General features: G+C 42.1%; 1 protein-coding gene across 1 annotated transcript in view; it reads right to left on the bottom strand.

Annotated features, from left to right (window-relative positions):
* Positions 1 to 13,134, bottom strand: part of NMT2 (N-myristoyltransferase 2) — a 42,258-nt gene that overhangs the window by 11,482 nt on the left and 17,642 nt on the right. The window contains 7 exon segments of the mRNA XM_027776233.1: positions 2,119 to 2,235; positions 2,238 to 2,291; positions 8,204 to 8,312; positions 9,892 to 10,062; positions 12,410 to 12,526; positions 12,635 to 12,726; positions 12,825 to 12,943. Of these exon segments, the coding sequence (XP_027632034.1) occupies positions 2,119 to 2,235; positions 2,238 to 2,291; positions 8,204 to 8,312; positions 9,892 to 10,062; positions 12,410 to 12,526; positions 12,635 to 12,726; positions 12,825 to 12,943 (779 nt within the window).

Below are 13,134 nucleotides of genomic sequence, written 5' to 3'. Positions count from 1 at the left end.
TCCTGAGAGGAGAATGGAGGAGAAGGGATTGTGGCGTGGCCATCCCCCCGGGGGTGATTTCTCACTTTCTGTCTCTCTGTCTCTGTCTTTCTGGAGAGCGCATGCGCCCTATAGCAAAAACCTCTCAAAAAAAATCTATAATCATCTGAAAAGACTATTAAAATACATGTTCTTTTCCATATCTTCAATATTTCATGTTAAATATTTTCTTTATATATTTCAACTAAAACAATATATCACAACAGACTGAATGCAAAAGCAACAATGAGTAAGCTAGTTGTCTACTATTAAGTTGAGACTTTAAAGAGATTTGCAAAAATGTGGGAACCGCAGTTAGCGTAATGGGTATGTTGCTGGACTCCCACGTAGTAGACCACAGTTCACGTCCCAGACCCAGTGGCTTAGAACTCACACCGGGCATGTGTGCATGCATGCCCAAGATCCCAAGAGGAGAATGGAGGAGAAGGGATTGCGGCGTGACCACCCCCCCTGGGGGGGTGATTTCTCGCTTTGTCTCTATGTCTCTGTCTGTCTGTCTGGCGAGCGCACGCACCCTATAGCAAAAACCTATCCAAAAAAAAAGAAAGAGATTTGCAAAAATGTAAAACACCACCATTCTTTCACTAATTTTGCTGTTTAGGAAAGTAGTTCTTTCTCATACAAAATATGTTCTTTAGGTAACATGTAATGAATTTGCTAAAGTTATATTGTTAGTCAATGAAATAAAAATTATTTTAAAAGTTTTGTTTTAATTTAGAATAATATAGTATAAGTATCTACAGATATAATCCATAAAAATAAACATTCTTAGGGTCCTCAATAATTCTTCAGAGATAAGAGTTCTGAGGTCAAAAAGTTTGAGAAGTGCTGCCTGAAGACATTTACATGGGTGCATAAACATTTGCGTACAGGCCCAGCCTCAGTGGCACAGTGCTGCTGTGTGATGCTGGAGTAAGATCAAGACTGGGGTTCAGTTCCCAGATTGCCGACTTAGCTACACCAGGGCTGTGTGCAGTGGCCCGTAACTTGGCTGGCTAGAGAAGTAGGGGGAAGATTTCAGCATGAGACCCTGCTGAGAGTGCCTCTCTCCCTCTGTCTCCCTCTAATGAAATAAAGATGCATGTACAAAGATGTGCACCTTTGTGTTGTTTTAGAATTAAGAATTTAGAAACTAAGACTACTCCGTTGTCCTTCAAACGTGTCCTGTGAAATCACCCCTCCTCTGGCTCCTACCACAGCTGCCTACTTGGGCCCGTGATCCACGTCTAGTCAAGGTCTGACAGTGGCAGCAGTCACTCCTGTGTAGTGTTTACAAGTGACAGAAACAGGCCACCACAGAATGTCTAACTGGCTGCCTCTGCTCTTTTCTCTCCACGGAGCACTCGCCAGATTAAATACGGAGTCTTCAACCCAAAGAGCTTCTGAGAGGAATGTCATTTGAACAACAAATTCCAAGTTTTTTACAAAAAAGGTTAAAAAAGCACTATGTTGGGACAGCTGGTGGCATAAAAGTGAGGGTGCTGGACTCCCACATGGTCAGCCACAGTTCGAGTCCTGGACCTGGTGGCTTGCTTTCTCACTTTCCCTTTCTCTGGTCAAATAAAACAATAATAATATTAATAATCTCAAATGAGATTAAATAAATAAATAAATCTTTATTTAAAATGCCCTTTAAAAAAAAGCACTATATTAAATTCATGTACTGGTTATAATCAGAAAATGAAGACTGTTCCTTTCCCTTCCTTCCTTCCCATGAACAAGGGGTAAGTGGCTGAATCATGCCATCTCGGCCAAAGGCATTTTGGTTCTAGCCAGTTTGCAAAACCAAAAGAATATTAAGCTTTGGCAGGTATCCACCCAGGATGAAGTCATCCTAACTGGCCTTTTTAAAAATGAGAAAAGCAGTTAATCATGCAAGTAACAATAGGACAGCATCCTGGTTTCCCATTAGTAAGCAGTAAAAGTGCCCTCCTGGGTAGGAATGGAAAGGAGCAGGTACGGCAGTGAGTCATGGAGGAAGAGGAAAGGGATGGGCGCGCTCTGCTCTTCCTGGAAAGTAAGTTGAACTGGACACCACGGTCATGCTTCTTCGCTACCATCTTATCCCCTTATATCTACCTCCACGACGAACGTGTCAATAATGTGCTCCCTGGGGAGGAACCAGTGGGCTGCTTCGTCTTCATCCAGCACCGGCGCTAGATGAAACTGCTTCAGGTAACTGTTGGTTAATTCTCGATTACCGCGCTGATATCTCTTGGTTCCATGGGTCTCAAACCTGAAGTCTTTGTCACCTTGTGAGAGGGAAAAACAAAACAGATCCATAAGTTTAACTATAAAAGGAGTAAAACTCCTTTAGGCTCACAGTATGGATGATCCACAGGCTAGCAGTATCACATCCCACAGGAGCTTGTTAGAACTGCAGATGTGTGGCCCGCCCTGGACCTGGTGGGTCAGGGTCTGCAATGCAACAGGAGTGCCTGGGGATTCACATACTCATTAACGTTGGAGAAGTGCTGGGTAAGAATACATACAAGACAATATGCTGTATTATATATTTATGTGTGTGTGTGTGTGTGTGTGTGTGTGTGTATGTGCACACACACACACACACACACATAAATATATAATTTGCTATAGGACACATGCGCTCACCAGAGAGAGAGAGAAAGCACCCCTAGGCGGGATGGCCACAGTGTAATCCTTTCTCCTCTTGGGATTTTGGGCACATGTGCCAGCATGCCTTTCAAGTCACTGCGTTCGGGACTTGAATCATAGTCAGCCAAGTGGGATCCAGCTGCCTTAACTACCCCGCCACCAGCTGGCTCATGCTGTATCTTATCTCTGTGTGGCGTATGTTTGGTCGGTCTTGACCCAAACGAAATCAAAGGGAACACTACCAGTTGTGATTTATACACCAGTGCCAAGAATGTGTATGGCATATACAATAGGGCACGGCAATACCAGCATAACTTCTGGAGAACATATTTTAAAACTGCCATGTCTGACATTGGGAAAAAACTCAGCTGAGAAACTTGCTTTATTCAATAGCCCATAACAAGGAGGTAACAATTTTGTTCTTTTTTTTTTTCAGAGAGAAAGATTTTTGTGATAGGGTATGTGCGCTCGCCAGAGAGATAGTCAGAAAGTGAGAAATCACCCCCCAGGAAGAATGGCTACACTGTAATCCCTTCTCTTCCATTCCCCTCTCAAGATCTTGGACATGCACAAGCGCCTGGCCAAGTTTCAAGCTGCCAACTGGTCAGGATGGGAGGGCGGCACCCAAAGAGCCACATATTTTCTGAAGGCAAATGGCTGCCAAGTGCTGGGCCTGGCTTCTCATGCCATATCTTTTCACTAAAAGATAATCAGAATATATATTTTTAAATTTGCTATAGTGCACATGTAATCACTGGAGAAATAGAGAGAAGGGGAAAACAAGAGAGCATCCCCAAAGAGTATGGCAGGGCTGCGATCCCTTCTCCTCCATTTTTCCCTCCTGTTGGGATCATGGGCATAAATACACACGTGTCCAGCATGTTTTTCAAGCTGTCAGATCCAGGACTGAAAACATGCAGCTGACCTTGTGGGATCCAGCCACCTTAAGACCACATGTTGGGCTGGCACAGAGTAGGCATAATCACCACTCCAGAGTTTTATGATCCTAAAATTAGGTCACAGCAATAAAAAGCCTAAAGGTTGGGACAGTCCCCATTTGAAAGTGTTCAACTGTTTGTCTTCAAAAGAGCTCCTTTATCACCTGGCTCTTGAGACCCATTCAGATGCCAGGGCACTTGAGACAAGAAGTGACAAAGCCCAGTGAACAAAAATTAAAAACTGAGAAATACAGGTTTCTTTCTTTCTTTTTATTTTTTTGGAGAGATTTTTGCTATAGGGCACGTGTGCTCACCAGACAGACAGAGACATAGAGACAGAAAGCGAGAAATCACCCCCCAGGGGGGATGGTCACGCCGCAATCCCTTCTCCTCCATTCTCCTCTCGGGATCTTGGGCACGCACGCACATGCGCCTGGTGTGAGATTTAAGCCACCAGGTCTGGGACGCGAACCGCAGTAGACTACGTGGGAGTCCAGAGACATAGCCATTACGCTAACTGCTGGTTCCCAGGTTTATTTCTTTCAGTAGATTTTTTTCCCCCTTTTGAGAAATACTGGATAAATTTTAAGAGATGAAAATCTTATATATAAACATTGCTGCTTTACCTTTTCTACCTCAAATGATTTCTATAAGTTTTAAAATATAAACTTGCTATGGATTGGATCTTCACAATTTTTTTTTTTTTTGAGAGGTTTTTGCTATAGGGCACATGTGCTTGCCAGACAGAGAGACAGAGAGAGACAGAAAGCGAGAAATCACCCCCTGGGGGGATGGTCACACCGCAATCCCTTCTCCTCCATTCTCCTCTCGGGATCTTGGGCACGTAAGCACACGTGCCCGGTGTGAGTTTTAAGCTACCGGGTCAGGGACGCAAACCACGGTCAACTACGTGGGAGTCCAACGACATAGCCATTACGCCAACTGCTGGTTTGTGGATCTTCACAGTTCTTACATGCTCCCATGTAGAAGCCCAAGGGAAGCCGTCTTATCTTGTATGCTAGCTCTGATCAGTTGTTAGTTGTGCTGACATTTCTAAGGTCCAGTGACAACAGTGCTGACGGTTTGTTGATTAGGATGTGGGAAGAAGGAAGAGTAGATGTGTGCTTTGTATTTATAGACCCAACAGTCCTAGGCTGAGTATTCATTACAGACCATTCAGTTATGGTTTATGCAATCTATTAAGATATAGCAATGTAGCTAATGTACCACTTAATAATCAAAGTTTAGAGAATTTTTTTTTTTGAGAGGTTTTGCTATAGGGCACATGTACTCGCCAGAAAGACAGAGACAGACAGAGAGACAGAGAGTGAGAAATCACCCCCCAGGGGGATGGCGACACCACAATCCCTTCTCCTCCATTCTCCTCTCTGGATCCTGGACACACACACACACACCTGGCATGAATTTAGGCCATCGGGTCCTGGACTCAAACCACAGTCGACTACATGGGAGTTCAGCGACATGGCCATTACACCAACTGCTGGTCCCATAAATTTAGAGAAAATTCCTTAATTTTTTTTTTTTAAAGGTTTTTGCCATAGTGTGAGTGTGCTTGCCATTTGAGAGGTAAAGTGAGAAATCACTCCCCCCCTAGGGGAAGGTGGACATGCCACAATCCCTTCTCCTCTGTTCTCCTTTTGGGATTTTGGGCACTCACACACATGCACTTGATGTGTTTTTTAAACTGCCAAGTCTGGGACTCGAACCACAATCAGCCATGTGGGAGTCTAGTGCCTTAATCACCATGCCACATGCTGCTCCAAAGTCTTTAATGTTTAATAGACAGCTCGTACTTGGAGACTTCTTAGTGGTTCTCAAAGCCAACGAGTAAGAAATATCTGGGTCTCAAATGGAAATAAATATACATTTCTAAATACTACTAGAAACACCAAAACGATAAGAAATACTAATTTTTAGTCTTTAGAAGAATTATTTTGGGGAAGGCAGCTAATGTAGTAGTTAAGGTGCTGGATTCCCACAGGCCGACTGCAGTTTGAGTCCTTGATCCAGCAGCGTGAAACACACTGGGCATGTGTGTGTGTGCCCAAAATCTCAAGAAGAGATGCAGGAGAAGGGATTGGATTGGGGTGTGGCCCTCCCTGGGAAGTGATTTCTCTCTTTCCCTCTCACTGTCTCTTCTCTGTCTCTCCAGTGAGTGCATATGCCCTATGGCAAAAACCTTAACAAAAAATAAAATTATTTTCTGCTATAAATAAGTTTTTACAGAAGTATTAAAGCAGAAGAGAACATCAAGTATATCACAGCAATAGAAACATAGTAAGGTCGCAGAAAATAAGGGGAGGATATTTACTTTTGTTGACTAGCGATGTCTAAAAAAAACTATACAATTTGGGTGAAATAAACACTCAAGTTACAGTTATTATCTTCAGAAAGAAGTGGGAAGACTATTTTTTTGTTCGTTTGCCTTAGGGTGTGTGTGCTCTTCAGAGACAGACAGATACAAAGACAGTGAAAAGGAAAGTGAGACATAACCCCATGGGGGAATGGCCATGCTGCAATCCCTTCTCCTCCTCCCCTTAAATTACTTGACTGCTAGCAGTGGTATCGCCCACATGGTCCCATGGAGAAAAACAGGAGGGTCTATACCACTTATATTGCATTGTCCAGATTTTAACTCAAGAGGAAGACACCTGAGTGATTGTGGGCACCTTCCAATTTTCTAATATCTGTACTTTCTTTTCTTTTAACCCTTTTTCTTCTTTTCCATTAGTTTACTCTTCATTTTTCTTTTCTTTCCTATGACTTAAATGTGCCAATGAGGGCTGTTTGGGCCTTGACAGTGGTCCTTTTCTGTCATGTAATGACAGGTCAGTAAGTACTCTGGAGGACTGGGCCATGGTGCTCCCACAAGAAGTGGGTTAGAGGTGATGGGATCTAACAGGGAGACATGGAAATCTGCGGTTTGCACCTGGAGTGCTCCACCTACTAGGGACAGACCCCTGCCTAAGTGCCAACCTTCATGAACCTGTTTCTTCATTTGCATAATGGAAATAAGCACAGATGTCAGAGGGTTGTTGTGGAAATAACTAGAATAATATATGTGAAGACATCTCCTAAAATTTGATTTACTGGGGGAAAAAGGCAGTCACTCCAACAACATGGCTGGAACAGGACTGCTACATAAGGAACCTAGGTTAACTAAGGGAGATGCTGAAGTCGATTTCACGATAAATGACAGGTCAGTCAATGACTGTGAACTTGTCAAACTCTGTTATCCATGAGTAGTCTGATTCTGGGACAAAAATATAAAGGCTAACTGACAAGGTCAAGTTGGAAATATTATCAGCCCCTTAAATTCTAATCATCCTGAATAAACCAAAGGTAAGTACTAAAGCTCCTTCTTTTTCATTCCATTTTGGGCAACCTACATATAAGTGGGCGTTTTCCTTACATATAAGCTAGATTGCTTTAGGTTCAACAAACTGAAATTTGGGGAGACCAAAGTAGAATAGTCTTATTCCCTTAAGAAAACAATGGCCATACTTGACATTTTTATTTCAATTCACATATAGTGAAACTTCAAACAAAAGATCTCTCACTTGTAGGGGACAGATTCTGGGATGGCCTCCAGTGATTCTGCCTCCTGGAGTTCACGCCTTGTGGGATCTGCTCCTTTTACATATAGGCAGGATGTGTGATTTACTCCTAACCAACAGAAATGCCAACAGTGACTGGATGTCACTTTCAAGAAGTGGTTACATAAGGCTCTGATTCCATCTTGCTGGCAGATTCTTTATATAGACTCCTGCTCTCTCACTAGCTTTGATGAACAAGCTGCCCTGCTGTGAGCTGCACTATGGAGAAGAGCATGTGGCAGAGAATGAGGGCAGCTTCAAGCAGCCCACAGGGGACTGAGGCCCTCAATCTAACAGCCAGCAGGGAACTTAATCCTGCGAACAACTTATAAGCTGGGAGCAGATCCTTCCCCAATCAAGTTCCAGATGAGAGCCCAGCCCTTGATGGAGCTCCACAAGAGACCCTGAAGCAGAGGTTGCAGTCGAATTGTGCCCTGATTCCTGGCTCACCAGACCAGGGTAGTGATACATGTGTTCTGTAAGTTTGTGCTAATTTGTTACGCAGCATTAGATAACTAGTACACAAGACCAGAAAGCACATTTACATTTTTCTCCTATTAACAGAGATAACTTTAAATATGGGGAATTTGTTAAAAAAATGATAATTTAATAAAAGATTAAATCTTCTTCCTGGATCTCTCCTCTACACGTGATTCTTTAGTTCCATTTTGTTAAGAAATCAGTGGCTTATACTTTTTTGCCATCTTAACAGGCCATAAGTACTCAAAATTTCAAAACTTACTTGTCTTGAGTTCAATCTCATTCAACTCTAAGGTGAAGAACTTAGAGAAGCAATAAAAAAAAAAAAAAAAAGAAAGTGGAATGCCCAAATGAAATGAATTCCCCTACTTTTCCAAAATCCTGTGGTCTATGCAGTCTCTTTAACTTTCTCAAACACATGAGTCAGTTTTTGGACACCTGCAAATAATTCTTTTTGGCATTAAAAGCTTTAGTTGTTACAGCTTCAAAAAACCGCACGTCGTCGTTACTTACATCTGGAAGTCTGTAGAGCTTCATTGTTCTCTGTAAAGTCATGTTTCTGCTCAAGTGAGAAAATTTTACTTCCACCAATTTTCTGGGGTTTAGTGATCGATGCCAGTATCTGGAATATGACAAAAGTTTTAAATCTAATTGGTTTCTAACTGTTCAAGTTTTTAGCTCTTTGCCTCAAAAGCTGCAATAATTATTTGTGCGTGTGTGTGTGCGCACGTTTTAAAGTTTATTTATTTATTTCTTCTGTAAGCAAGAGAAACAGAGGAAAAGAAACATTACCCCTGAAAGGGCCCCGATGCTGCAAACAACTCCAGCCTCAGCCAGCCCTAGATCAAGGGCAAACCTGGGCCCAACGTACTCAGGGAGGTCTCCAGACATGAGCCAGGAACCCTCCCCTGTGGGCTGCCTCACAGCAGAGCTCTGCATTTTACTACTATGGCCACATCTGCCCTCTTGTTCCATGCAATAAATTTCTCTCTGAAATATGTCTTACATTCCTAAATATGTCCCTCTGGAGTTGGTGACCTTCCACCACTTCCTCTAAAAAGGAATCATAAAACTGCAAAAGAAATATCCACCATGCCTTGATTTTATAAGTATTTAATAATCGTACTTGATTCTACAAAAGGCAAACTAAAAAGTTTAAAACATGCAAATATATCCTCTAAATCAGTACTCTTCACTTTCACAAAGTACACACCAAAGGAAACAAGTTTTTGAGAAACCATTAGGTTGTCAGGAAAGTCAAAATGTTATTTTTCTGTTTTTCTATGTGAAAATGCATCATGACTTTCCTGACAACCCAGCAGCTAGAATTTCTTCAATGATTCTTGTTTGTACACCAAGATAAATGATTTTTATTAAAATATGCCTGTGTGCCTTTTCTTGTTTGTTTATGAAGGTATTAATTTAGTAGGCTATAATAATTTTACAGTTTGACTTATCATACTATGATGTCAAGTTTCATTCTATTTAAAGTCAATAAAAATAATGGATGGAGATAAACTCTTTTTGATGTTTTAGAAACAGGTTAGTCCAGTGACAATCTGATCATTTTCTCACTGGAATAACCTTTGAAAGCTTGACTAGAGCAGATAAAATCATAAAAACAGAGCTTAAGTCTTCTTTGTACTCTTAGCAAACGAGTAAATACATCTGGCGCCTTTCAACTCATGCTTTTCAGACTTTGGAAGCGTTCAGCAGTGCGGCAAAGCACGGGAGAAAATCGAGTGTTGGGAGTGGGAAGGAAATGGCATGAAGTGGACATCTCAAATCACAACGCTTGAGGTGTCCCCAGGCTTAGAGAGCACTAGTCTTTCAAATGGAAGAGAAACAGAAACACAGATCCAGCGTCACTATGGTAAACATTGAGACCTTAAAAATTTTTTTTGCTATAGGGGGTATGTACTTGCCAGAAACAGAGATAGAGAAGGAGATGGAGAAAGCAGCCCCAAGATGGTATGAGCACCCCACAATCCATGTGCCTCTCAATCATCAATTGACTGTGTGACACACTAAAAAGAACACTGGACTCAGAGGTTCTAGGTTCCAGTCTTCATCTCTGCTACCAGCAAATTACATAATCATGAGTATGCCAAGATTCCTCCGAGTTACACCTGGAGACAACAGTGCGGCTCCTTGCCCCACCTAGTGAAGACTCGAGGCAGTGCTCGAGTGGGTGTGATTACCTGCATGTGGCCACTGGCTTCGGAAGAACTACTCCCGCGGTGTACACAGCCTGAAAGATTCCTTCCAGGTTCACTCTTCTAGTTATTTCCCGAATTAACACAGGGGCTACCCGTTTTGATCTCAATTTCTTATGAACACAAAGAAAGTTGATTTCTACCATCTTCTTCACACTAAGAAATAATGATGTTAATATTAGAGCCGACACGAGATGGATGCCTTTTTCATAATAACGTAATACCCGCAAAGTTTCAAAAAATAAAAACATGAGTGATGAGGGCAGGTGGCATGGTGGTTAAGAGCTCTGGACTCCCACATGACCTACTACTGTTTGAATCTCAGACCTGGAGACTTGCCTTCTCACTTTCCTTGTTACTCTCTCTCTCTCTCTCATTGGCCCTCTCTGGTCAAATTAAAATAAATAAATAAAGTTAAATAAAAAATTATTATTGGGACCAGCAGTTAGCATAATGGCTATGTCACTGGACTCCCATGTAATCGACTGTAGTTTGAATCCTGTACCCAGCGGCTTAAACTCACGCCGGGCGCGTGTGTGTGCGTGCCCAAGATCCCGAGAGGAGAATGGAGGAAAAGGGATTGTGGCATGGCCATCCCCCCTGGGGGGTGATTTCTCACTTTTTGTCTCTGTCTTTCTGGCAAGTGCATGCGCCCTATAGCAAAAACCTCTCCAAAAAAAGAAAAAAATTATTATTTAAAAAAACAAAAACACGAGTTCTTCAACATAATATTTAAGAACAATATTCTGTCACTGAGACATTTCAGAAATTGATATAGAACACAACTTCCCACATCACCCTACCAAGATTATTATAACCTATACCATGGAGGACTAAATCTCTTATTCTTTTTTTTTGAGAGAGATTTTTGCTATAGGGTGTGTGGCCTCTCCAGGCAGACAGAAAGTGAAAAATCAGCCTCCCCACCAAGGGAACGGCCATGCCACAACCCCTTTTCTTCCAGTCTCCTCTCCAGATCTTGGGCACGCACGCACAAGTGTCTGGCATGAGTTTTAAGCCACCAGATCCAGGACTTGAACCACCGTTGACTACATGGGAGTCCAGTGATAAAACTACTACACCATCTACTGGTTCCGAATCTCTTATTCTAAATCATTTTTAGAACTTTTTTTGTTTTGTTTTTCATTTAGAAATTAGATCAGCTATATCCCCTCTCGCCCCCCCAACCCGACCTTTTTCTAATGGGAGAGAGAGAAATGGGTGTAATATTTTTGGCAGGGTCTTGCCATACCACAACACACCTGCCTCAGGCTCCCAGTTAGCTAGGATTTCTGGTGCGTGCCACCTGTTTAGGTTGGTTCAGAAACTGACTCCAGGCCTCCCCAGTGGCTCCAACCTCAAGCAGCAGCATCCTGCCACCTGTGCCACTGCGGCTGGGCACCAATGTGCCTCTGAAAGTTTCTATTTCTGTTTCTCCCATTACATACAATTGCGGCAATAACTGGGTCACCCCAGTATAGAATCAGATAAGATGTTGCTTTGGATTATGATACAAATCCCCAGGATCCCTGAGAGGGACCTTGACCAAAGCAGAGCTAGTGCCTTTTTGGGTTATGATAAACCTCCCGGAACTTCAAAGCCCATTCCCTGGTCTGCTTCCAGGTATGCAGGCATTTTGCTTAGCACACAATACCCTTTGAAATCAAATGCTTTTAGTAGTACACTGACCTCATCTGCTAAGATGTAAAAAGGTGCACTAAGCATTAGGTCTTTGACTTCCAAAAATGGGCCTTTAAACTTCTGAGCTGGAAACCCAGAGCAAAAATGCAATATACTTATCCTATGAAGAGAAAGTTATTTCTCTCTTCTAAACATTTTTTAAAGAATTTTTACCCAGAAATAAACCTTAAATACCTCTCTATGGTTTTATTATTTTCATACATACATATACTGACATATTTGTGTGTCTCTATGTATAAGATATATACATGTGTACATGTATGAGACTGACAGAAAGATAGAAAAGAAAAAGGTATGAGAGAACATTTTTTTCTTTTGCTTTGTGGTGCAAATTTCTTTTTTTTGGGAAAGGTTTTTGCTATAGGGTGTGTGTGCTTGCCAGAAAGAAAAAGACAGAGAGACAGAAAGCGAGAAATCACCCCCCAGGGGAGATGGCCACACTGCAATCCCTTCTTCTCCATTATCCTCTTGGGATCTTGGGTACACATGCACACACGCCCGGCATGAGTTTAAGCCACCGGGTCCAGGACTCAAACCACGGTCAACTACATGGGAGTCCAGCGACATAGCCATTACGCCAACTGCTGGTTCTGCAAATTTCTTTTTTAAAAAATGAATTAATAAACTGTTTTTTTTAGTGCAGTTTTAGGTTCACAGCATAATTGTACAGAAAATTCCCATAAAGCTCCTATCTCCCCTATACTATCAACAGCCTCCATTAAGTCACTTAGAAAAGCCTGTTCTAATTGCAGTTCTTGGAAAAGAAACACACAAAACTGTGTGGGCGAGCTGCAACACGTACCTGTCATAAATCCGAATGTTCGCTGGGATGGCACTTATGAACCCTACTAGCTTTTTATTCGAAGACACCCTGACCCCACAGTGCCACTGGAGCAGCCAGCCTGGGGGACGCAGAGCCCTGAGGGGGGGCAAGGGAAATGGGTACCAGTTAGTGTCTGAGAGTATCGGAACAGACAGCCTCAGTCCAACAGCCCACATCTACCACACCGTGACCTGTAAGACTTACCATAACAGGAACTCGGGCGAATAGTCGAACCGGAACATATTGTCATCATCTTCCACATAATTCTCATTTAACAACGTGTATAACTCCTTGAGCTATAAGATTAAAAACAAGCGTCCTATCTATGGTGCTCAGAACCACCTCCAAAGCAACTTTTTGTGAATGCAGGTGTTGAATTAAAAATTTTACTCACCACTTCAGCATTACTCAAGTCTAAGGTATCCCACATAAAACCCTGTGGCAGAGAATACGGTTCCTGACGTACGTTTTCTTTATCCGGTTCAATTGCACCATGAGATGTTATGACTTCATCTGGAATGGGAAAAAGGTAAACAAACAGAAAGAGAGAATGTTAAATTATGAAGTATTGCAACAATTTAAAATGGTCAGTGACCACAAACATCGTATTAGGGCCCTTTTTTTTTCCCCTTTTAGAAAAAGTTTTTTTTTTTTTTTTTTTTTTTTTTTTTTTTTCTAAGATCATACTCACCTTATCTGGACAG

This window comes from Tupaia chinensis, unplaced genomic scaffold (genome assembly GCF_000334495.1).
Source record: "Tupaia chinensis unplaced genomic scaffold, TupChi_1.0 Scaffold000647_1, whole genome shotgun sequence".
Lineage (NCBI taxonomy): Eukaryota > Metazoa > Chordata > Mammalia > Scandentia > Tupaiidae > Tupaia > Tupaia belangeri.
Note: the sequence above shows the minus strand (reverse complement) of the source record. Positions and strands in the feature narration are given on the sequence as shown.